General features: G+C 38.6%; 1 protein-coding gene across 9 annotated transcripts in view; it reads right to left on the bottom strand.

Annotated features, from left to right (window-relative positions):
* The window catches only part of PCLO (piccolo presynaptic cytomatrix protein), a 343040-nt gene that overhangs the window by 124336 nt on the left and 193398 nt on the right, over nucleotides 1–25306 (bottom strand). For 7 of the 9 annotated variants that reach the window (XM_021384447.1, XM_021384450.1, XM_021384451.1 and 4 more), the window contains exons 8-10: nucleotides 22757–22905; nucleotides 20242–20334; nucleotides 14589–14670 (exon numbers count right to left, since the gene is read on the bottom strand). In XM_021384447.1, coding sequence (XP_021240122.1) covers nucleotides 14589–14670; nucleotides 20242–20334; nucleotides 22757–22905 — 324 coding nt within the window. The remainder of the gene's footprint in view (nucleotides 1–14588; nucleotides 14671–20241; nucleotides 20335–22756; nucleotides 22906–25306) is intronic. The other 2 variants (XM_021384449.1, XM_021384455.1) reach the window with 1 other exon arrangement.

Raw genomic sequence — 25306 nt, 5'->3', positions numbered from 1 at the left:
AAGTTGCATTTCATTACTATTATGTTGCAAAAATGCTACTAGAAGAAATAATTTAACTTACAAAACATTCTTTTCTTTACAGACAGAATGAAGGCATTAATGTTTGCTCAACATGTTTTAAGTGTTCCATTCTGGCTGACAAAGAATTGCTTGTATGTTGCAATAATGACTCATGCGAAGAGGGATTTCAGACTTGTTTATGTATACTATATATATTGAAAATATTTAGCTTACTATTTCTGTTTGCAGTGACATTGACCACTATATCAAACTGAATGGAGGTAGCTTAAAAGTATCATCAAACGTGGTTTCTCAAATCTCCAGATCTCCTTTTTCTGTCTTTTCTTTTCAAGTCTTAATTTTCATCTCTCAGATTATTCTGATATATTCAGACATTAATCTTTCAATTCTAGCTTTTCAGATTAATGAACTAGTATTTTCTTCTTGATAAGACATAAGCTATGTTAACTGACAGAAATGGAGTCTGTGCTGTGAATGAGAGACAGCACCTTTCTGAACACTGACTATTGATTTCTATGGAAAATACCTTCAGGAACACATCTCTTCAAAGGGAATTTTGCATATTTAAGATCCAGTGCTTTTTTAGGATGCTTCAAAGCTAGAATACTGCTAATTAAAGGGAACTGTTTTCACTGATCCCAAGGCTGTGAGCCTACCTTTCCATCTAATCTTTACTAAAGCCTTAAGATGCAGCACGCTAAGCAAAACAGAACAAAACAAAAGCCTAATCCTAATGTTTAACAAGAGAGATCATACAACTAAATTTATTTCATAAAACAATAAAGAAAGACAGAAACTAAATCATTACAATTAGCTTATGAGGCATTGATTTATATAGTTGAAAATTCATAAATTCAGGAGCTTCAATGAATATTTCAAATGCTTAATAAAAGAAGGGTTTTGCCCCAATTATTTTACTTTATGACTTTGAAAATGACATTTTTCTCATCATTTCATATCCTTTGAAACATCACAAACTGTTTCAGCAATTTGTATTCACATATGTATATTTGAGTGGCGATCAACAAACTGAAACTGACAAATTCTGTCACTGGTGACCTGGCAAGCATCACTGTAGAAGTATTTTAAAAATACCTCATTCTTTTTTTTCCTTATCTCCATCACTGTGTACTTTGTATGCAATTTGACTTATTTATTCTAAACTCATGTAGCTCAGTGTTCCTCAGAACACTATCCCCTTGTATTATTTTGTCCTGACACAGTAGCAACACAGAAAGACAAGAAACATGACTCAGCTGACGCAAAATAATAATACATTTTGCTGGAGTAGGCTGACCATAAGTTCTGCAGTTATGGTTTGATCATTTTTTGCCAGAGATAATAAAGATTAGATTGCTGGCTATCATCTGTTGCTGCTGCTCCATTCACAGGGAAGGTCATGAAATCTTACCATGTTTTTACTACTTAGTCCAACAGCTTTGCTACAGCCATTACTGTATAAGCAACCTATGTTTCCTGGAACTGTTTCAGTGTCTAAGTGATGATTAAATGTGACTTTCCAAAAAATGTCAATAACTACCTACATAAATGGGAAGTAATTTAAAAAAAAAAGAGAAATAGAGCGCAGAGGAATGCTGAGTAACTTGCAGCACGCCTGGCTTTATACTGAAGTGAAAAAAAAGTTGGGAAGGATATTTTTCCTGTGTAAAACAAAACAGAATTCCAGTATCAAATAAAGGGATTGATATTGCTTAATTACTAGGTAAGCCCCATACAGGAACAGCAACTGAACAGTTGCTGAGAACTAGCCTGAGAATGCAGCCATGTGAACCAGAAGCTCTGTGCAAACAATGTTCATAAGCTAACTCAAACAAGTATTTCCTCTGGGCTAAATTTCCAAAGCATGAAACCATTTGTCTAATTCGATGAACAAAGAAAGCAAAAAAAGCAATTAGAATGTGCAACAGATTTTCATAGAATGGCTTGGGTTGGAAGGGACCTTAAAGATCACCTAGTTCCAACTCCCTGCTATGGGCAAGGTTGCCACCCACTAGATCAGGCACTAAGTCAGGTACTAGACCAGGCTGCCCAGAGCCCCATCCAACCTGGTTTTGAACACCTTCATGGATGGGGAATGCAGAACTTCTCTGGGCAACCTGTGCCAGTGCGTCATCACCCTACAGTGAAAAATCTCCCCTAAGATCTCATCAAAATCTCCCCTCTTTTAGTTTAAAATAATTCCCCCCTGTCCTATCACTATCTGCTCATATAAAAAGTCAGTCTCCCTCTTGTTTATAAGCTCCTTTCAAGTACTGGAAGGCCACAGTGAGGTCTGCCCTGAGTCTTCTCAAAGTTGAACAATTCCAGCTCTGTCAGCCTGTCTTTATATAAGAGGTGCTCCATCTCTGTGGCCTTCGTCTGGACCCACTCCAGCAGCTCCATATCTTTCTTGTGCTGGGAACCTCAGGTCTGGGCACAGTACTCCAGATGGGGCCTTACGAGGGCAGAGTTGAGATGGACTATCACCTCCCTGTCCCTGCTGGCCACCCTTCTTTTGATGCAGCCCAGGATACCACTGGCCTTCTTTTCATCCACCAGCATCCCCAAGTGAATCTCTGCAGGTTTGCTCTCAGCAAGTTCTTCTCTCAGTCTGTATACATGTTTGGGATTGCCGTGACCAACATGGCCTTGTTGAAACTCATTAGATTCACATGGGCTCACCTCTCCAGCTTGTCCATATCCCTTTGGTCATCCCTTCCTTCTACCAACTGCACCACTCAACTTAGTGCTGTATGCAAACTTGCTGAGGGTGCATTCAATTCCCACTGTCCATTACACTGACCAAGATGTTAAAGAGTAATGATCCCAAGACAGACCCCTGGAGGACACCACTCATCACTGGTCTCCACCTGGACATATATCTGCTGATCACAACCCTCTGAATGTGACCATCTAACCAATTCTTTATACATCAGATGGTCCACCCTTCAAATAGATAACTCTCCAAGTTAGAAATAAGTATGTAGTGTGGGACCATGTCAATGGCGTTGCAGAAGTCCAGGTAGATAAAATCTGTTGCTCTTCCTTTGTTCACCAATGCTGTCAATCCGTCATAGAAGGCCAGCAGACTGATCACACACAATCTGCCCTCGGTTCACATCCTCATCTCGCATGTGCCTTAACATCACTTTCAAGGAGTATACGCTCTGTGACCTTCCCAGGTACAAAGGTGAGACTCACTGGACTGTAGTTGCTGGGTCTTCCTTCCTCCTTTTCTTAAAAATAGGAGTGATCTTTCTCTTTCTCCAGGTCACCACTTACTTTGCCTGATAGCCACAACTTTTTAAATATGATGGAGAGTGGTTTGGCAATCACATTAGCCAGTTCCTTCAGGATACTGGGATGCATGTCGTCCAGCCCCAAAGACTTGTACACATTCAGTCTCATGAAGTGGTCTTCAACTTGCTCTTCTCCTACAGTGGGACAGATTTTGCTCCACTGACCCCCTTCAAGAGGTTCAGGGATGTGAGAGACATGGGAAGCTTTTCAGTGAAGACTGAGGCAAAGAACTCATCAAGTACCTCAGCCTTCTCCATCTCTGTTGTAGCCAGTTTTCTCTTTTGATTTATCAGAGGGTGTTCACCCTCCTTTTCCTATCTCTTCTGACCAGTGTACCTGTAGAATCCAGTCTTGTTATTTCTCAGTTCTGTCTGTACTTTCCTGATCCCCTCTCTGCATGTCCGGACTGCATCCCTATATTCTTCCGAGGCCACAAATCCCTGCTTCTACTGCCTGTACATGCCCCTCTTTTCCCTCATTTTGACCAGCTGGTCCTTTCTTGCTCAGCCATGCTGGTTTTCTGCCTCCTATGCTTGATTGCTTAAACTTGGCGATGGAGAGCTCTTGTCTTCTCAGAAAGGTGTCCTTAAACAATACCAGCTCTGCTCTGCTCCTTTCTCCCAAAAGCCATCTTCCCAGGGGATCTCATTCAATAATTTCTTAAATAGCCAAAAGTTTGCTCTCTTGAAATTTAGGGTCCTGACTATGCTTTTTTCTTTTTTTTCACCAGGCCCATATTCCTCAAGATCACAAACTCATATAAGATTGAATAAACTGGCATAAGAAACTCTAAGTAAGAGAGTCAGTAGGAATATGACTCTTGTCACAGCCAGATATAGAGCTTTCAGAATTTCAGACTTCTAGGTGTACAATGTTTCAGAAAGACATATCTATGTCTATCTATATCTATATAAACATATTGATTTGGATTTCTAGTGTCTAAGGGCATGCCCTTTAAGACAGTAGTTGAAAATCACTAGTTATTTCTCTTGATTTCTATGTGCCTTGAAGTTGAATATTTACAGAAGTAAACTGGAAAAAATTGAAATGGACTTGAATTGAAAAATGCCCATGAGGGCAATGACACAGGTCTCTACGTAATTTGAAATGGAAGATATGTTTAAGCTTCAAAATGCAAATTCAGTCTTTTGTTCTGAGCCCATGATCCAGTGCATAGACATACCCTCAAAGGAAATTAAAAAAGACCAAATATGGTTTTCATCACTTTCTAATACTTTCAAAAACAACATTCAAAACCAGACAGCTGAATCATAGCAAAGAAGGACAACTGGGAGCTGGGATTGCTCAGACTGGAGAAGAGGAGGCTCATGGTAGACCTTATCGCTCTCTAAAACTACCTGAAGGGAGGTTGTAGTGAGCTGGGGGTCAGCCTCTTCTCTCGTGCAACTAGTGATAGGACGAGAGGGAATGGCCTCCAGTTGTGCCAGGGGAGATTTAGGCTGGACATTAGGAAATACTACTTTTCTGAAAGAGTGGTCAGGCGCTGGAATGGGCTGCCCAGGGAGGTGGCTGAGTCATCGTCCCTGGAGGTGTTCAAGAAACGTTTAGATGTTGTGTTGAGAGACATGGTTTAGTGAGAACTATTGGTGATAGGTGGATGATTGGACTGGATGATCTTGTAGGTCTTTTCCAAGCTTGGTGATTCTATGATTCTATGAATTGTGATCTTTTTTGAGATAAGGTGCAGTGGCAGCCGTTAGAAAAATGCACAAGGATAAGGAATGACAAAGAGATATTAGGCACAAAAAATTTTGCAATATGACAAAATATCATGCTACAGCAATGAGAACAAATCAATCACAACAAACAATATGAAGTCTTCCAACTCTATCTGGCCGTGAACAGAGACTGAACATATCTTCCTCTTGTGTTCATTTACATTACAGCGTACATTATCTTCCCATTCCTGCTCCAGTCTTATCTAGATAAGGCGTATACTAGGGTTCTGGTAGGTCCTCATGTATGGGAACAATTTTACACCCCATTCCACTGTCTGTATGAACAGAACTGTCAGCCACACAGAACAATGAAGAAGAAAGAACTCTCTTTGAAGAGTTCTGATTTAAAAGTGAAGAAAAGTGAACTGTTTACATATCACTGTTGTAATAAAACAATCTGGAAAGTCTAGAGAATAGACAGAAAGGAAATATTACAAAGCAAGCATAAACAAGTTAGGTCAGACATTTGGGAAGCAACAGGAAAAGAAGTGTTTATGGTCAAATCCAGGATAAATTTCTATTTGCCTTATTATTGCTACGCAATTCTATGGAATACATACTATGATGAGCCATATCAAAGCTTGGTTGTCTAGATAGGTACAACATTTTCAAGACTGTCCTCAAGAGAACTGTTTTGGCACTTTCTAAGCTAAGTTCACTCAAATTAAGTTGTTTCCTAAAAGCATGATTAAATTGTCTCAGCTATTGTACCTCTTAGCCATTCGCAATTAAGGCATAAAATATATATGAGGCCAAATCCTGAGCTGATGAAACTCATCTATATTCTGGTAGTTTTAATAACATAACATTGATTTATATCAGCTGAGAAACAGCTTCATGATGCTTTGTACACTGGTTATCATCCTGAAGGATCATGAAGTACTTTACAATTTAGCAGATGGGACCACTTATCATATCTTTTAAAAACAAGATACAAGTTTTCTTTTTGGATGATCTATCACATCAGAATAAGATTACTCAAGTGCCATTTATGGTATTATGTAGCTTTAAAGCTATACAAAAACTATAGCTACTGATATTCATCTATGTTTACTGATAGACACCAGTGGCTCTACAGATGCCACTGACTGACAGCCGAACTCCATTATTAGAGATGCTTCAAACTCTTCCATCCCAATCATCTTTGCTATTTAAGGGACAGCAACAGATTTAATATAAATATGACATAATAAGGTGTATGTAAATACTGACTACAGTATAATGTATAAACTGAAGCTTTTAGGAAGAGAGCAGTTCTATATTAAATTCACAGAAGCATTCACTGCTTCTTTGGCTGAATGTGGCTTCTAGGCTTCTGGAAGTTATGAGAACATTGTACTGTGCTTACTCTTGTCTTGTACTCTTACACATCTGCCAGAGCCATGATAAAGTGCTAAACAAAGCTTGTGTTTGACCTAGTGAGATTGCTCTAATATTTAATGCATTTTGAAAAGGTTTGCAATTGTCAATGAGCGGTGATAATTTATACCTCTCCTTGTCCAGGGAGATCTGTAGAGTTGTTCAACAGAGGGAAATGTTTCTGGTAACAGCCCTGGATGCTGTTAGTCTTCTTTGCTGCTAGGGTGTACAGTGTGTAGCTTACTGTCTTCAGTGACCTTCCCCAGTGGCCTTTTCTGCAGGTCTGCTTCCCAGCCAGACAGTCCCTGCCTTGTGTCACTGCATGGGGTTCCTTCTCCCCAGGGGCTGGATTTGTATTTGTCCTTGTTGAATTTTACAAGGTTCCTACTGGCCTGTTCCTCCTGCCTGTCTTGGTCGCTCTGAATGGCAGCCCTGCTCTCAGGCATTTTTCCATAATCCAACATCATCTCTAAAAGTTAGGAAAGTTTTCTCCATCATCTCCTCCACATCATTGATAACAATATTAAATGACGTAATTCCCAGCAGATTCATTATGTGCCCCCAGGAAAAGCACAACCCATTAACCACTGCCATCTAAATCCATCTAAACAGCTTTTTACTTATCACATTGTCCAGCCATCCTGTCTACATGTACATGTAATGCTTCACAAAACATTAAAGATTCTTAAAAAAATGAACCATAAAAGACAACCTTTAATCTGTTCAGCCAGTATGTCAGTCAATCATATATGGATTCGTGGTAAAAAAAAAATCAATTTTCATGACATTTTTAATTCTACAGAATTAGCTCTTAGCTTAAGCTTTTTGTAATGTTCTTCTTAACAAGGGGAAAAATTTGATTCATATTTCCCATATAATATGAGGCAACTCTCTCATCATAGGAAAGAGTTACATAAAGGATGCTCTGCTCAAGTATCACAACTTCATTAGTATATTATGAATCTGGCAAATTAGTGATTTTTTATTACAGTGCAAAAAACAGGTCAGTTCTAGGTGAATGTTATCAGTAATCTTAGCATCTTGGAACAAAACTTGAAACTGTTTGGCTTTATTTAAGTATTTTGTAAGCAGGTTTCCAGGGTTTGACACTATCTATATTTTGTTAAGGAAAATAACAAGTAAAGGCTTGAAGATTTACCATATACTACCTAAGTTCTCTTAACTACAACTTTGTGTGCTGATCCTTTATTACAAACATTGTGTAACATCTCCTAGTATTACAGACTTACACTAACTATAGACAAGTGTTTATGTAACTAATCAAACATTTCTTTTTTTTTTTTAATACACTTCTTAGATCAAAGAAAATCTGTGTGATATTTTTGCAGATGTGTGTTGGTAATGGCTAAACGAAAGGTACTGTTTGGGGAGTGCACATATCATGGGGAACATTTACGGCTCACGTCAACATTTTGAGGAAGTTGTTGAAAAGATATTACTGCCTGTACTGTACTGTCATAGAATCATAGAATGAATCATAGAATGAATCATAGAATGGCCTGGGTTGGAAAAGACCTTAAAGATCATTGAGTTTCAAACCTGTTGCTGTGGGCAGGGTTGCCAACCACTAGACTAGGCTGCCCATAGCCATGTCCAGCCTGGCCTTGAATGCCTCCAGGGACGGGGCATCCACAACCTCTTTGGGCAACAATTCTTGAAGGAAAATCAAAAGAATATCTCACCCAAATGGCTCTACTGAACAAGGGAATCAACTGACACAGCATTGCATAGATAACAGCCATGAATGAGGAAGTTTTCATTCACTTTGAAGTATCCTTCTTCCAAAACAAGTAACACCTGTGGCCATTCAATTCTTGGTGATAAACAACCTTCCTCCTTTTCTCCATGGAAAAGACACTATATATTTGGAGTATTTGATTCATTAGAAGCGCTATGATATGAATATAAATTACAGAAAATAAGTGAAGGAATTGTAATTCCTCTGTTGTTAAACTTCAGATTAACTTTTGACTCATTGCTTGGAAGAGTGCCTAAGCTGGCAGCAGGACAGACAGAAGCTTAATGTTCATTCTCAGAGGAGGTATCACAGCTCAGCTGCTCATACAGTCCCACTGGAAGGACAGAGTCACCATCTGACAGTTCATTTCCTACAACTGTGGATATGTGGATAAAGCTGTGGATATGGGCCAGCTTTGTATCTGGAAACAGGGAATTGTCCACTAAGACACATGTTGAGACCTACAGTTCATTTCACATGTTCTCTCCCTGATGACAACAGACACTACTGAATGAGGTTATAAACTGTATCCAAACATCTCTCATCTGCCTTGGATTTAAACTCATGTCTTTAGGTAATGAAGTCTCATTACTTCTGTTGTACCAGCTTAGGATGGTAATAAATCAAATGAAAACAAAACAAAACACAGAAAAATAATGTTTCTACACTTTAAAATGGGGCAGTTGACAACATGATTTTCAGTTTGTTTTTCTTTGTTGGTTGGTTGATTTTTTAGAATATCAGCACAATGACACTCGATGTACCAGATCTTATTTGTAATATATATATTTGATGTCTCAAATGAAATAAAAATTTCTTGTAATACCTACTGCAGAAGAAAAATGGTATATGAATTAAGTAATTTACTAATCAATTAGCTGCTTAGTAGAATTAACCCCTTAAATACTCTTTTTGTGACACGGATGACAGTAAAACATTTATCTGCATTGTCTGCCCTAACTGCCTTGTTCTAGTGTAATAATTAAACTCATTCACATTTTTCACAAGTATGTAAATGTGGGAGCACAGACTTCATCATTTATATCTCCCCTGAGAAGTGAAACCTTAAACCAGTATCTCTGTGTATGTGTATTTAATTTTTGTTAGAAGGATTTCTGTCAGTTTTGTCCTAATGTCCTTGACAGTCATCTGACCAAGGACAGACCTCCCTGAGTATCTCCTCTTCTAGTTCTTTAACAGAAAGTGCTGAGCTGTGTTAGATGCAGCTAGAGATTGACAGATGCTATTTCAGCGTCTTTCAATCTCACTCTTACATGCCTGCTTTCCTTTTGGCTTTCCATGAGAAACAGGAAGTCCAACAGAACTCTCTCAGTAATTGCAATGATCTACTTCTGCACCCTTTTCTGCATTAGAGCTATGAAAGCAAATTGCACCTTTATTATCAGTAGACACACTGCTATCTCAGTTACTTCCACTCATCTTGTGGTCTCATTGAACTTTCTTAAATGGGTATTCATACACTGAAAAATGCATAAAAAAACAGAGCTGCCAAAGACATTTCACAGAAAGTATTTTAAACACACACACTAGTTCATTTCAAATAAAATTAGTTCCAGTAAAAGGTACATAGACATGGAATATATGGTAGTCTGGCTATAACAGCTCTTTCTCTTTGTGTTTATTGATTTTAGCTTTTGTGCAAGGTCTCTGATAAGGAGAGAGTGCTTGAGGGAATTATGGCTGTTAATTAGGGATTAGATCCTTCCCCAGTGACAAATGAGTGCTGGAGGAGGATATTTTTTATGCGAATTATCTTAGTTCTTCACAATGCTAAAGCAAAGAAAAAGGATAAGCAATCATCTGTGAAAAGAATCTGAGGATGAGAGATGACTTTTACACTTTTACCCTGAATCCATGATTACTATGCCATGTTCAGTATGGCCTATGACTGTATTTAATGTGTTTTTTCCTTGATTAAACATCATATATTCACTGCACTTCAGTATTTTGCTGTAAGAACTTGCAGGTGAAAGAACTCTAAATACAAAGGTGAAAGAATTCTAAACATATTGGGTTATTTGTTCAGAGACTGTAGCAGTTGGATTTGATACAGAAAAACACCTCTAATTCTCCTCTTTCTCTCTGAATAATCCCATGAGCTGGCATGCTTAAGAGATGTGGTGCTGGGTAGAGGAATTAATACTTCTTGTGAGAGTATGAGGCATCTCTGACATGTGTGCAGCCTTGCAGCTACCCTGTCATCCTATTACCTATTTCACTGTCATCACTGCTAAATTGCAGATTAGGGACACAATCTTCTGCACACAGTCTAATTCTTTTTTTTTTTTTTTCCTCTACTATGAAGTTCACAGCTTTTTCTGATTTTCTTCTCTGCTTTTTTTCTCCTTCTCAGAATTGAAGAGGAAGTTCCAGAACAGGGAGAGCCTGCCTGCCCACAGGTGCATTTTGCTTCTCGGAAACACAGAACATCCCACATTTAGAAAGGGGAGAATTATAGTGACTGAATCCCAAGTGAGACCAACTTGCAAGAATTATTTTGACTTTCATGCACTACTTGTACAGACCTACTGAGAGTTGTCTACTTTGTTGGGAAGAACGTAATGTAAGTTTTTCTCCTCGCAACATTTCCAAACGCACTGGCAACACTTTGATGGCTTCAACACCCATTCCCTCCCTTGCCTTCTTCAAATGTTACTATGAAGTGTTGAAAACAAGAAGAGAAAATGCTGGCAGAATAAAACAGTGCTTATTCTGGTTATGCTAAAGGTTCCAAAAGAAACAAGGGATTCTCAGTGAAAACAAACAGTGAGTTTCTGGAGCATTAAGTACATTATCATTCACTGATCACTGCCATCATTGCTTTGACAGCTCGGCAGAACTGTGATGCCAGTTCTTTTTTTTTTTTTTAATATTGCAAATTATTTGTCTTTGCAGAGAAAATCCTTGGCATTTCCTTTCTACACATCAGTGTTGCCTGAGGAAGGGACAGTGCGTACCTTGAACAGAAGAGCTGAGAGTTTTAGATGATGGCATACGCCAGATAAATAAGAACCATCCAGAAAGAGGCCAGCTAGCAAGTACACTTTTATTTTTCACTCAGAGCTACTATTCTCTTGCGATCACAATTTCTCATTCTTAAACGCCTCATTTCTATGCTAAAATTTATGATAAATGTTTCAGTGTGCAAAATTATGCCAGATTATGTAAGAGACACCAAAGGCATCTGTACCTTTCATTAAGCAAGAAAGCAAATAGAATTCATGTGCACAGAATATGTAATGAGAGAGACTGAATTTTATAGGAATTGAGATTACTCTTTCTATTGATATTCATAATGAGACAATTTCTGAAACCCGTATCAGGCAGTAACCTCCACTATGGTAAGCATGTGGTGAGATATCAGATTGGAGATAAGGAAAAGGTTTTTAATGATAAGGGTGGTGAGGCACTGGACCAGGTTGCCTAGAGAGAGCCCCGTTCCTGGAGACATCCATGGGCAGGCTGGAATTCATATTATTAATGGTAAGAGAAGGATAAAATTTGTTTCGTCCTGTAGTTGTGGCTGTGGTATAACTGGTATACACCCATGCTGTGGCTGTGCTTACGCAGCACACACTGCTTAAGATACACTGTTTGTGTACTTAAATGTTGATCTATTTTCCCAGTGGAGAACCTGGCAGTTTCAGGAATCTCTCCAGGCTGTTCCTGCTGTTAAATTGACCAAACTGCATGTACACCATTTAAATGATCAGTAGAAACTATTCTTGCATTTGCTGAAAAGATCACACAGGACAGTCTTCTGTGCACAGTTAGTACAGGGGATGCTTTGTACATAGTCAGACAATCAGAGAAGGGATGATACACACCCTGCAGTGGGCATACAGGACCACGAGTCCTGGCCGTGAGTTCAGCAACTCAACCATTCAGGGAGTCTTATCCAATGCAGCTGTAAGGATACTTGAACAGAGACTCCCACTGTCAACTGCACAGTGCCTGGCTGTTCTCTGGGCAGATCTGGCTCCACCCTTGAGCATTATCAAGTTTGTTGTTTTTTTTCTAATGTACACTCTTCCTATGCATATGCGATAAGTATATGGCAAAGAGTTAAAGAAAATGATTCAACATCTCACTTGGTACTTTTGATAGGAACAAGGGTGAGGGGTGAAAGGAAGAGAAGAAGGAGAGAAAAGGGAGATGGAGAAAGAGTGGGGCAGAGAAAAAGAGAGAGGGAAGAAACCAAGAAAAAAAGGAAGAAACCAATCAGCCAACTAACCAACCACGGTATCTAGATTAATATACAAAAATCTTACTTGTGCTTAGCTGATGGAATGAGGAAGCTGTGGAAGAACCAGAGTACATATTATTTAATTTACCAGTATTTTAAGAAAGTTCTGTTGTGTAATAGGTTTCCAAGCCTGCCTCACTGTCTGGCTAATAAAAACACCTACTAGAAGTTTGCAGATACCAGTTAATCAAAGTTGAATTTTTAAAACAAATAAAAACCACATGTGCAGCTCTGGGAGAGCCCACTTTGAAAGTTTAAGGCTCGGCAGAAAACACTGCACATTAAAAGAGCTTTTCTGCTTTAATTCTTGGGCTCTGAGAGAGGGGAAGGGAGGGAGTTGTGAAGGCAAGGAGTTACAGTACCTAAAAGATGTACAATGAGTGAGAAACACGACAATTTCTTCTGGTCCACCTCCTCCCTACTGCTACGCTATTTCACCTTTGGGTCTCCTCTGCAGAATCAGCATTTCAGCCTTCTAATACTTGTAGGGAAATCTGTATATATACCACACAGAAGCACGTCTCTGCAGGGCTCCAAGGATTTATCTGGATTACAAACCAGAAGTATGACTGCAGCTGGCATAGCGATACAATACAGCACAGCTACAGCAGCGAGCAGTTCCAGCATGGGCTATGGAACCTTGAGGGAATATTCAATCCTGTGTGATCCCACGCTGAGCAGAGCATTAGTAAGTGGGAAGCCAATCTCTACACCTCAGTTGTCCAGTTGTCACTTACAAGGTATTTCCCCTGATGCATGGTTGCCAGCAGCACAGCTAGTGGGGAATTTGGAACATGTAAGTGTAAGCAATTTGACACAGGAGACTCAGGCCTTCAGCAACATTAAACCACGAACTACACAAGGTTGTGTGGCTGTCATTCCACTTGTTCTCATAAGCGAGCAGCTTGGATCACAGCATTACTCATCACTCCCCAAGGCAAAAAGTCTCCACGAGGAGACTCCTGTTGGCTACAAGGCCCCAGGGAGGGAAGGCTGACAAAACCAAGGAGCTGAACGCTGCTTTCAAATGGTGCTGCGTGGGCGAAAGGGTCCTGATGTATTCCGAAATCATCAGTGGGTGTTACACTGACTAGTAAGAAAATGCCTGATAATATATACAGAAAATTCATGTAACACTCTAAATATGAGGTAGATGCGGGGGGTGGGAGTGATCAAGACTTTACTGCCAGAAACCTTGTGTAAACAATATTTAGCAATTCAAGTGAGTTCATGCCACTTTCTACTTAATGCTCAAGGGAACACCAAAGCTGGCAGTCGGTAATTACTTCTGCACAGAAACAGGGTTTGACACACACTACTGCAATTCTTTAAATGGAAAGAAAGTCTGATGGTTTCACGACAAACCCACTTAAAAGCACGTACCTCTGAAGGAGACAAATGGCATATTGAAAAACCTCTGAATTCTTTGTCAATACCAGATGCGAGAAAGGGTGCAATTCCAAAAGCTCCATCAGATAGACCTTACCCTTGCAACATTTGTAATTGGCAGCAGTTTGCAACCTGATAACTAAAAACCTCAGACTGCATTCCCGCTCACAGCTGGGAGGGGAATGACATAACTTCTGCCACTTTCTTCTCCTTTGCAAGCAGAATCTCATATGAACATTTGCATTAGTTATGGAAAAGTGAAAAAATCTGAAGTCCTGAGTGAAATTTCTCTGTGTGAAGATATCACAGAAAAATGGAATCTTATTGTTCTGATAACCCTTTCCGTAGAAGAGTCCCAGCAGCTCCACAGAAAGAATAAAATTCTCCGTTCTGTTCCTGTTCAGTACCTACATATGCCTATCCATGTTTCTAATTCCCCTGCTGAATGTTACAGAAGCTTCTCCTGCAGAGAATAGTTATATAAAAAGCAATAGCAAAGCAGACTGCTGATATGCACGTTACAACAGATTTTCCCTCTGCTTTTAATGTCTATATAGCTTACATATCTCAAACAGATGTTGTGACCTTTTTTCCACACTGCTTTCTGTTACAACCAAATAGCAAAATGTAAGATGACCACTGAATCTCCTGCTGCATACAACACTGGAAAAAAAAATTAATAAGGCAAATGCTTTTCATGAATCATGCTATTCAAATTAATTAATATGTATCATAGAGGGTTGTTGCTGTTTACCTGAAACTGTGTGATCCTTTGGGTCTCTCAGTAGTTTGAGCCTTGCATGAGGGCAAATGTACTGCAGGGGCTTCCCATTTATCTGAGGAGCACAAATATGCGTGTCATAAAGAGATAACATAGCATCAATTGTAACAATAACTTTAGACAGTTAAACCAAAAACAAGCAAATAAACTTATTTCATCCAGGGAAATATCACAACTCCATGACTCAAACATCCCCTGAATTTCAAGATATGTTTGTCAGATGAGAAAATCCTTCTGCAGGGGAATCAATACTTGCTTCCAAAAAAAAAAAAGAGATTCAGTTTCAATACGGCATTAGTTCTCTTTTTATTTCCTAATGACTGGAAGGTGATTTCTGTCATCTGTAGTTTTTCTTAACATTAATCCTTTGTCCAAATGATGTATGAGAAGAGAATAAAATGACATATAATTTCTGTAACTGTTATAAAATACAGTTCATACAGACCTAACCAAATGGTGGTGAATGTGCAAACTCTCATAAGTTACTGCTCTCGTTTCATCAAAGACAAATGAACTAATGTACTTCCACATCAAATCTTAAAAGCCTTTTAAAAGGCCTGACCTGAAACTTTCAGGACTACTTTTTATATAATCATGACTAGCATCCCCTTGGCTAATACTGCAAAATGTCAAAGCTGAAAGTAATGTATCTCTGCAATGTGTGTTCAAAAGCCATCTGGGATGACTCCACCTGGGTCAGAAGGGGCCAAGCGGCATGTATCAGCTTATCTAGCAGGGATGATCACCATGTGTTCACACCAAAATACCTTTGCAGAGTGTTTTAGCACTCACATGCCTCACATCCATCACATACTCTCTTTGCCTGCACTTTTAGTCGTCCAGAAGCAAAGCAGAATCCAACATCTCTGCCAAGCCCAAGCGCTGTGCCCTGGCTGAGCGATGGGAGCAGGGCTGCCTGCGGCTGCTTATGGCTGAGTGTCAAAGGGATGGGACCAGTGGTAGAATATGGAACTGCTGGGACAATGTCAATCAGTATGAACACATGGAAGTCTGAATGTATCAGCAGCCTGTTGCCCGGTGGTTATTACTATTATTTATGATTAAGTAGCACTTAAAGGGATTAAGTTCCTCCTGAACTAAGCACTTCAAACTCAGTCTCTGCGCTGGAGAGCTTATGATGTTAATGGATAGCACATGGAATTGACAGGAGGGGAAACAGAGAAGTCGAACGACTTGCTTAGCTCAGTCCCACAGTGAGCAGGAGTTCATACATCATTTGTCATGATTCAGTCTCTTTTCTAGTGGATGGCACTGCATCTAGAAGGATGAAATCCTCCCATAGCATACTGTAGTTTCAGCTATAATTTACCACAGTCAAAAGAGAAATCTGGTAGAGGACAAGTACTCCAGAATAAATCAGAACTGAGATCAGGCAGACTTTATGACTTACCCTGAAATTCTGCCAGAACAGAGGGTTTAAATGCTAGTAAAAGTGTATGAAGTGCCATGAGTTGTACATGCATATAAATAGATAGGGACATTATTTAAAATTCAGCAAGTGTAATTTAACTGTAAAAATGATGCCTTTCTCATGTGTAGCTTCCATAATATTGTAAACAGTCTTAAAAAAACGTACCTAATTTTATTTTTAATTCAGTAAATAAGAAGTAATACAAAGTAATAAAGTTTGAGAGAAACAGTATGAACATACTGGAGCTTAGCTGGGATCCATCTTGGTGGAAGCAATTCAAATTTAACTGAGGAACACTGCAGCTCATAAACTTCAACTTACAATTTATTTATTCGGTATTGCTCTATCTTATCTTTCTTTAGCAAAATTGCTTTCTGAATAAAAAATAATCCAAGAATATTCAACAGCGTATTGTATATAATTTACTGACAAATATATCAGAAAATATGGACTGTCTCCTACTTTAGTATATTACTTTCTCATTACTTTCACTTCCAGAATCTTATGATAAGTATAAATCTTAGTGATTCATAAAGTTATGAACAAAAGCATTACAGTTTATTAGCATTCAGGGTAGCATATTATTTTTTACTGTTGGTAGGAATCAGTACTTAAATTGAACATGACATTAGGCACTTGCCTTCAGAATGGTTTTGTGTCTGAAAATGGCAGAATACATATGAAAAAACAGGAGTTGCTGTAAGCAGAGTATGCAAGGAATAACAATTATGTTGGTTTTGATGGTTTCACTTTAACCATTTTTAAATGTGCCCATATTTATCTGAAATGTAATATATTCAAAACTCTGCAGAACACAAGTTGCTTAGTGTTTGCAATTGTTCACATCTTTTTTTTTTAACTTCTTCTGAGGGTGGTTTCTGTTACCAGAATATATGCCTTGGGACCTTCTTGTTGACTTGTTATCACTATGAAGACAGAGAGGCCTCTAATGCAATCACACAATCATGAAAAGGTGCAGGAATTGAGGACGTGCAAGTCCCCATGCCTAGATTTAGGTCACAGGGCTGAAGGTGACTTCACCCTTCACTACAAAACCCACAGCGTTATGCCTTTTGTCCTTGCCATGGAGATCCTTTCCTCATCATTCCAGGAACACCCGGTACACTCAAGCAGTGAGTCAGTCAGCACTGACAACGCACTCCTCTTCTGATTTCAGCACATTTAAACTCTCCGGCGTATCTTTCCCCCTAGCATCCCGTTTGAACTGACATAGGACTCAGGTCATATTTTTCAGCACATTACTCAGAGGGCCCTTGGGGGTTCCATCCCAGTGAGCTAAATGAAAACTGGAGTATAAAGCATTTCCTCCAGGAATTTTAGCTCTGGTCATGTTTCATGTTATCAGTCAGTATTAAGACCTTCTGAAAAACTGAATGAAGAGCAGATGAATGTGCTGAGGTTTTCTACCACTGTTACAGAAAATCAATTTAAATGTAGAATCTATTTTCCCCTTGTTGTCTTTATACTCTTTGCCTGATAAAGAAATTCTATGGAAGCCTCACATAAGTTAATTCTATCAGGTAATGAGGACAATTAAGAAGAGTAAACTTCCTTAGTGCTTTATTTAAGTAGAAGAACTAAAGTGCATTAAACGTATTTTAGTATTCCAGGCAAAGTTTGTAACAACAGCTATAAAGTATGAACTGAGTTTTGGAGCAAGTCAACAGAGCCACTGTAAGCCCTATTTTTAATAGTGCTGCACCTCTCCTTCCACCAAAATCTGGGACAACCTGATAAGCTGAACCTCAGTCATTATGTGTGGATGTAGTCCTTCACAAAATACAGTCTTCAAGGGATAGAGGATACTCAAATTGATGAGTTAGAGAGTATCAGTCCTAATTTCTCGATACCATAGGCAACTGCATGAGTGCAGAAGCCTGCTGATAGCCAGAACCAGAAAGTCCTACAGCTGAGGCAATCATGCTCCTTTGAGCCGCTGTATTTCCTCGGCGCAGAGCAAGGATACCAAGTTCTCTGGAAACCTGAACAGTATAAAGCTCTCTATACTGATAGATCTCGGATGATGAGGTATTTTACAGAAGTATTTCGGAAAAACATAACAAATACAATGTTCCTGTTCATGAATGCAATGAAAAGAGAGCAGTGTTTGCGTCTTCATGGAGGTCAGTACTGCACTCTGAATTTTGATATAGAAGCCATTCTATCATGCAATGAGAATAATAGAGCTGGCTGATTGAAAAATGAACAACTGCCTGCTAAATTCTATCCTGACTTACAATGAGGTGGCAGCAAACAATTAATGCATTTGATATTACACTAATGAGAATCATGGAATCATAGAATCATAGAATTAGCTAGGTTGGAAAAGACCTACAAGATCATCCAGTCCAACCATCCACCTATTACCAATAACCCCACTAAACCATGTCTCTCAACACAACATCTAAACGTTTCTTGAACACCTCCAGGGACGATGACTCAGCCACCTCCCTGGGCAGCTCATTCCAGCGCCTGACCACTCTTTCAGAAAAGTAGTATTTCCTAATGTCCAGCCTAAATCTCCCCTGGCGCAACTTGAGGCCATTCCCCCTTGTCCTGTCAATAGTTACAAGAGAGAAGAGGCTGATCCCCAGCTCACTACAACCTCCCTTCAGGTAGTTATAGAGAGCGATAAGGTCTCCCCTGAGCCTCCTCTTCTCCAGACTGAACAATTCCAGCTCCCTCAGCCGCTCCTCATCAGGCCTGTGCTCCAGATGCCTCACCAGCTTCGTCGCCCTCCTCTGAACACACTCCAGGGCCAAATGTCTTTCTTGCAGTGAGGGGCTCAAAACTGGACACAGTACTCGAGGTGCAGCCTTACCAGGGCTGAGTACAGAGGCACAATGACTTCCCTACTCCTACTGGCAACACTGTTTCTGATACAAGCCAGGATGCCATTGGCCTTCTTGGCCACCTGGGCACACTGCTGGCTCATGCTCAGCTGAGTGTCGACCAACACCCCCAGGTCCGTTTCCTCTACACAGTCTTCCAGCCACTCTGCCCCAAGCCTGTAGCGTTGCCTAGGGTTGTTGTGGCCAAAGTGCAGGACCCAGCACTTGGTCATTCCTTACACATACAATTACACTCCTATTTCTTCTTAGATTTCCACTGAATATGAAAAAAAATTATATGACTCCCCAAAGCCTGAAGTAGTTTTCTAGAAATTCAATGTAATCTCCTTGGGAGTTGGAAAACTGTCAAAACTAAGTATTCTGGATTTGTACAATCTGGCAAAGAAGTTCACAGGTAGTCTTCTGGATCTCTTTCATAAATATCCTCATTTTGACCCTGTTGCTTACCTTGTGGCCCATTTTTTCATCATTTTTAAATGGAACATTTCATCATATTTAAATAGAATATTATTAAATGCCCCTAAAAATGCATGAGTTACATGTTACTTCAAGGAAATGGTACAGCCCTAAGAGCCAAGATAAGACGAAGGAGAATGACATTTCAAAGATTAAATGTAGAGAACCCTAGCTTTATTTTTGTGCTTAGAAAACTCTTGCCAAAATGAACTGATGACAATACACTGGTATTATGAAGAGTTTATTAATCATTTAGGGCTTAAAAGATCACATGTGATCACTGGAAGGTATGTATTTAACTCCCCCCATTAAGAAGCCACTTATCTCCTGTTGATATAATCTCACTGCGCATATCTTTGTCATGATCTCTTGTTCCCCTGGCACATCCTCCTACTGATCCTTCACAGCCTGTTTGAAATAGTCATATTATTTCAGGATATACAAATAACTTTCACAAAAAATAATCACTAGAAGCTGTGATATCTGAAGATTAAAAGAAGTGGCTCGTCAGCTGGCAGTGACCAAGTGAACTGTTCGGGTCAATGGGGATCAGTGAGAAATCTACAATAGATTACGTATTGATTAGGTTTAAACCATGTTAACCCTCCTCAGGTAAGCAGTACAGAATCACTGTACTGGGAAACAGCTATTAAGATAGTACACTGCACTGCAATAGAATGTGATTTAAAAATACTACGTAGAATTATAGAAGTTGCCATAGAAACAAATATATTAATATTAGTAATACCAGTATATGTGAGCTTAATTCCTAGGTTATAAGAAATCCATAGAAACCTGGAAGTTCAGGCTTGTCACTCTGCTGCATTCTTGCTTCAAAAGCAAGGGGGTGTGCTTTATTTATTACCTTTAATTGTACAAGCTCTGTGGGATGTAATTGAGCAATTCTGATGTCATCTGGTAAGAAAACTGGAGTTTCGCATGTGTGAAACAAAATCTTCTGGAATACAAACATGACTGTGATCAGTAAAGCTTTTTTTTTTTTTTTTTAAAGAAGAAAATACAAATGGCAAATTTACAGTGAATAAGTGTGTTTTGAAACTTTGACTGATCTGACAAACAGATTTATGCTACTCATGGAAATACTTCATTCTGCAGCTGGTTTGTGCTCTGTATGGGATATTAAAAGAGGGGCAATGGCTTAATTACTATGTTAACTGGGAGTCATCCCTACTGATTTCCAGAAAGCTTCTGCAGCCAGGACAGCTCCAGGTGAAGCTGGACATGTTCATATGGTCAGGGTGAGGATCAGTTTTTCATTTGGAGCTCCAGAACACAAGGCTGGACAAGACAACTCCGTGCAGAACTGCCCTTGTGGATACAGCAGATAGACAGCATGGGGGAATTCATTCTGAATTCAATCTGGAGCTCAGGAATGAAACATTTAAAATGGCTCTGACACTTTTTATCTTGTCTTAAAGTAATTTCATATCTGTATGTGTGTGAAGATCAGTTTCCTTTGTTGTTGTCTCAAATGTCCACAGATACTTAACATACACAATTTATGAGCAACATTTTGACAATGCAGATGATGCTAAATTGGTGAGAACTGGGATTTCTCACTTCTGCAAATATGGTGGTTTTGCGTCATTAAGTGAATGACTGTAGCTAACCTGGACTGCAAGAGATGAAGAGGGCACTGCTGAAAAGCTCTTTCTTCTACATTGCTTTTCTTCTGCAGCAGCTTTACATTTTTATTCACAGAACTTAGAATAGTAAAAGCAGCACAAAGAACTATTCAGAACATGTTCACTCTCCCATTTCCAACTAGAAAAACTTTTTAAAATGCCTTTGGCAAGATTTTAAGTGATTTTTAAAAGATTTTTAAACCATCTCTATTTCCATATAAACATGGGGATAGTACCGTACCTTCAGAGAGGAAAAAAAAATACTCCTCATTGAAATAATTTGAGAAAACAACTCTCTGCTGCCTTCAACTCTTCTCCCTCAAAATTTTGATCAAAGTCCTTGAAGCGGGCCTAGTGTAGTGCGATTTAAACAAAGATCAGACCTTGATGAGTAAGAAGTCTTGCAACAATTTCCAAGGACAAAGCAAGGATTTATAAAAGTTAAATACATCTCACTGTACATGTCCATATCAGCCTATCAGTAATTCTCTTCTTTGACCAACCTAATTTCCAAAATAAATTTTTAATTTTATGTCATCACGCCGAAGTGGTCAAATACTATTGGGTATGTTGAGAATAATGCCTGTTTTTCATGAGGATGAAAGTGTTTGGGTAGGTTTTGTTTTCGTTACCACTGACATCAAGAGCTGTGGAGACTAAAACATCCTTTATCCTGCAATTAACCTGGTTCATAGCGAGAGCTATTTGAATAGACTTCTTGTAAAGATTATCTTGTAAAGCCTTTTTCAACAAGAAGGGCTCAGTACAACTTAGTCTGTATAAATCTGTGAATATGCTAAACTAGAGATAGGCAAAAGAGAAACAAAAGTAAGTAACAGCTTGCATTATAAGATATTTGGATGCTTACTTCATAAAACTTAGAATTCTTGTAAAACCTACATTCTATTGTCAAATATGCTTACCAGCCAAAATAGTCCCTACGGCTGCATGAGAGTAGGACAGTCCTGCTCAGGTGTTATTTGTGGAATCAACATAGCACACTAAGCTTGTAATCTCTTAAGAATAAATGGGCCAAGCCATACTTTCTCTTGCTTCCATTAAATCTTTTGGAAAAGAATGTAACCACAATTGGTCAGTAAGAGCAACAGCTGAAATAACCAAGTGAAGAATCAAAGAACTTAAAGATATCAAATGAAATTTATAAACTTGATTAATACCAAGAGGATATTTGGTGATTTACTAAGTTGAACTAGATTTCAAATCATCAACTTTGAAAACCAGAAAGATAGTTTCTTGATTTTTAGAATGAGGCATTCTAATTATTAGATTGATCAACTCTTGCTGATTTATTTTATACTTGATCGGAGAATGGAATTACATTGACAAACTGAAGTGCAAGCTAATGTCAACAGGACAAAAGCAATTCTTTTCCTTAGGCTACTATAAGGGGGTTGAATTTGGATGGAATAAATCTGGTAAGGTAAAATCAGACCAAACATGGATTTTCTTAGCAATACCTATTGCATTTATAGTTCTGTTTATAGTTTAATTCCATCCAGATATGTTTCAGAAAGTCAAAGGCAACCTATAAAATTAATACTGAAATGCAGAGAAATGCTGTTTTAATGCCATCCTCAAGTACTGATGACAAATACAGGTTCAACAGCCCTTCAACTGAAATATTGGAATTTGATTAATCCTACAGTCCCTCCACTGTTGAAAAGTATGATGATTAAATTTTCAAACATTAATCAAACTAAAGGAATGGCTTACTTGGCAGCTTATTTGATCTTGGTGCTGACTTGGTGGTCGAGAGTGGGACAACTTCTCGGGCAGCCTTCTGTCGAGGCCATGTCCATTCTCCAAACGAGATTCCCTGGGCTTGTCAAACCAATCTGTTTCTTCACGACGGAGATGGTAGGCTTTGAAAACCAAGGACAGGTAAAATGTTCTGTTCCAGTGCTGGGCAAAGGGCAATAATGTGCATTGTGCATAGCAAACATGCATAGTGGTTATTAATTGGCCATGCAGCTAAAGCAAAGTAAGAGGTGAGACTTCAGACATTGAACCGAGGCATAATTTAGCTGTAAGTGATAAAACAGAGTGAGAAGATTCTGTTTAGGTTGAAACTATGGATATTAAATATCAGAAGAAACCTACTGCTGAGTGCTATAGCCATTTCTTTCCTTCTAACAGCTCAGAAATACACTGCAGATTCCACATATTTCTGAAATGTTTAATGAAAAAAGAGTCTAATTTAAAAACAAACAAACAAAAAGAAAAGAAACAACTCAAAACCCATCTTCTGCTACTTCCCAAACTAACTTCCTAAACTGAACTTTTTCAATTTGGAGATCATCTAAAACTAGATATATGTAAACAGAACCCGCTTTATTAAATCATGTAATCCCAAATCAAAGAAGATACAAAGTAAAAGAAATCTATTATCTTTCTAATTCTAAGCAGAAACATTTCAGGTGTTATCATTTTGAATTCCATCCTCTGATTTTGCAGTACAAACCTTCTTTGTGTCTGGAAAGTTAGCTAGAATGTTCTTCATGCAATAAATCACAAGTTCTTATATTTGCAATAGTTTTAAACTCGTATAAAATGTGTTGTATTAGATACTTGCTGTGGATGAAATAGCACTGTTTCAGTGAAATCAGTTTTGCAAATACACTGATTTATGCCTACTGACTCTGGGGTCAACCAACATAGCTTTCACTCCACTGGGATTAGAATGAGCTCCTAAGTGTGCAGTAACAATTCTGCTACAGATTTCCATCTATGTGGCCTATCAGTGTAAACCAAACCAATATGCAGCTAATTATAATCCAATGAAAGTTTGAAAGTTATGTTGCAACAATAATTATGTTGAAAATTAAGAAGACAGACAATATCTGTTTCAGCAAAAATTCTAGAAAATGCAGATCTAAAATAAGGTCAGTTGTTGCTATAGTAACAGGAGTGAATGCAATTGTATCATGACACAGAATGTAAAATGAAAAATGGTAGTGTGCATATCCTACCTATTTAGTTGTTAAAGTAAACATAATCACTTTGGTTTAGTAAATGACTGGAAAAAAAGTTTAATGGGAAAACAAAGTCATGCTTTTTCTCAACTATTTCACTCAATTACTCCATGAATGGGAGTACATATGCATGATTTTTTAAAAGTACTATTACATATGTCCTATTTGTGGTAAAAACAACCATCCATTACAACCATATTACAGTAGGTCTTGGGAAAAGTCTTCCTTCTTAACTGTGCACAAATTTGATCTATTACAAATGGTTTAAAAATATTCTTTAGATCAGCATATATGCAGTAAATAGAAACAATATTAAAGGTTAAATCTTAGATGGTGAGTAATTAGTTACTGAATAACTGCTCCCCATAAACCATGGCAATCTAATACGCAGATCATTTATGCTTTACATATTTATGCCAAATGGCTAGTGCCTGCATGTACCAGTATAACTCATCATGACAGAACCTCTTACAGGGGCTTGTATTAAAAACCCAGTGAAGTTTTCTGATCCCAGACACTAATGCTGACTATTGCAATCCATGTCATCAGCTGAGCAGAAAAAAAGAACAATTTTTCTTCTCCTCCTATCTCACCTGAAATTACTTCTGCTGGATTTATTCCACAGAAAAGCTAGTACGTACATAGAACTTTTATACTGCAGTTCTGACCAATCTTTCTTCTCAAAACCAGATAAATGCATGTATTTCATATGAAATTTTTAAAAATATGGATGTGTACATAGACACAGACATGTCACGCTCATATGTACATATACACATTGTTTTTGGCTTGATTGGTTGAGATTTGTTTCAGCTGGAAGCCTGAGAACAGCCAACATGTTCACTGATGGTCTTAGCCAAGATGAACATTGATGGTCTTAGAGGACACATGTAAAAACTCCAGCTGGAGTCAACAAGGTCCTGTACTGTTAGTTACACAGCATTAAAAGGTGAGATTCGACTGCAGGCTGTGGAACCTGAGAAACTTCTTCAGAGAAATCCCTGATCTTAACCACTCACAGATGAAATCACTCTGTATCCCATGGGTGAAAAATTACAAAGGGTTGGTTGTGCTGTAGTGATCATTTATGCTGCAGAATTGACAAATCAGTACATAAAAGAGAAGAATAATCCTTGAGGTCAGAAAAGGAACAATTTCTCTCTACTGAGCTGATCAGCAGAGACTATTAACCTTAATCAAACACTAGCTTCAGCGTTCTTGAAATTTAGCATCTTCAGCATACCTCATAGTTTGTTAAAACTGTGGCACTTTGGGGATTAATAAATAACTA

This window comes from Numida meleagris, chromosome 1 (assembly GCF_002078875.1).
Source record: "Numida meleagris isolate 19003 breed g44 Domestic line chromosome 1, NumMel1.0, whole genome shotgun sequence".
Taxonomy (NCBI): domain Eukaryota; kingdom Metazoa; phylum Chordata; class Aves; order Galliformes; family Numididae; genus Numida; species Numida meleagris.
This window is presented reverse-complemented; position numbering and strand designations above follow the sequence as displayed.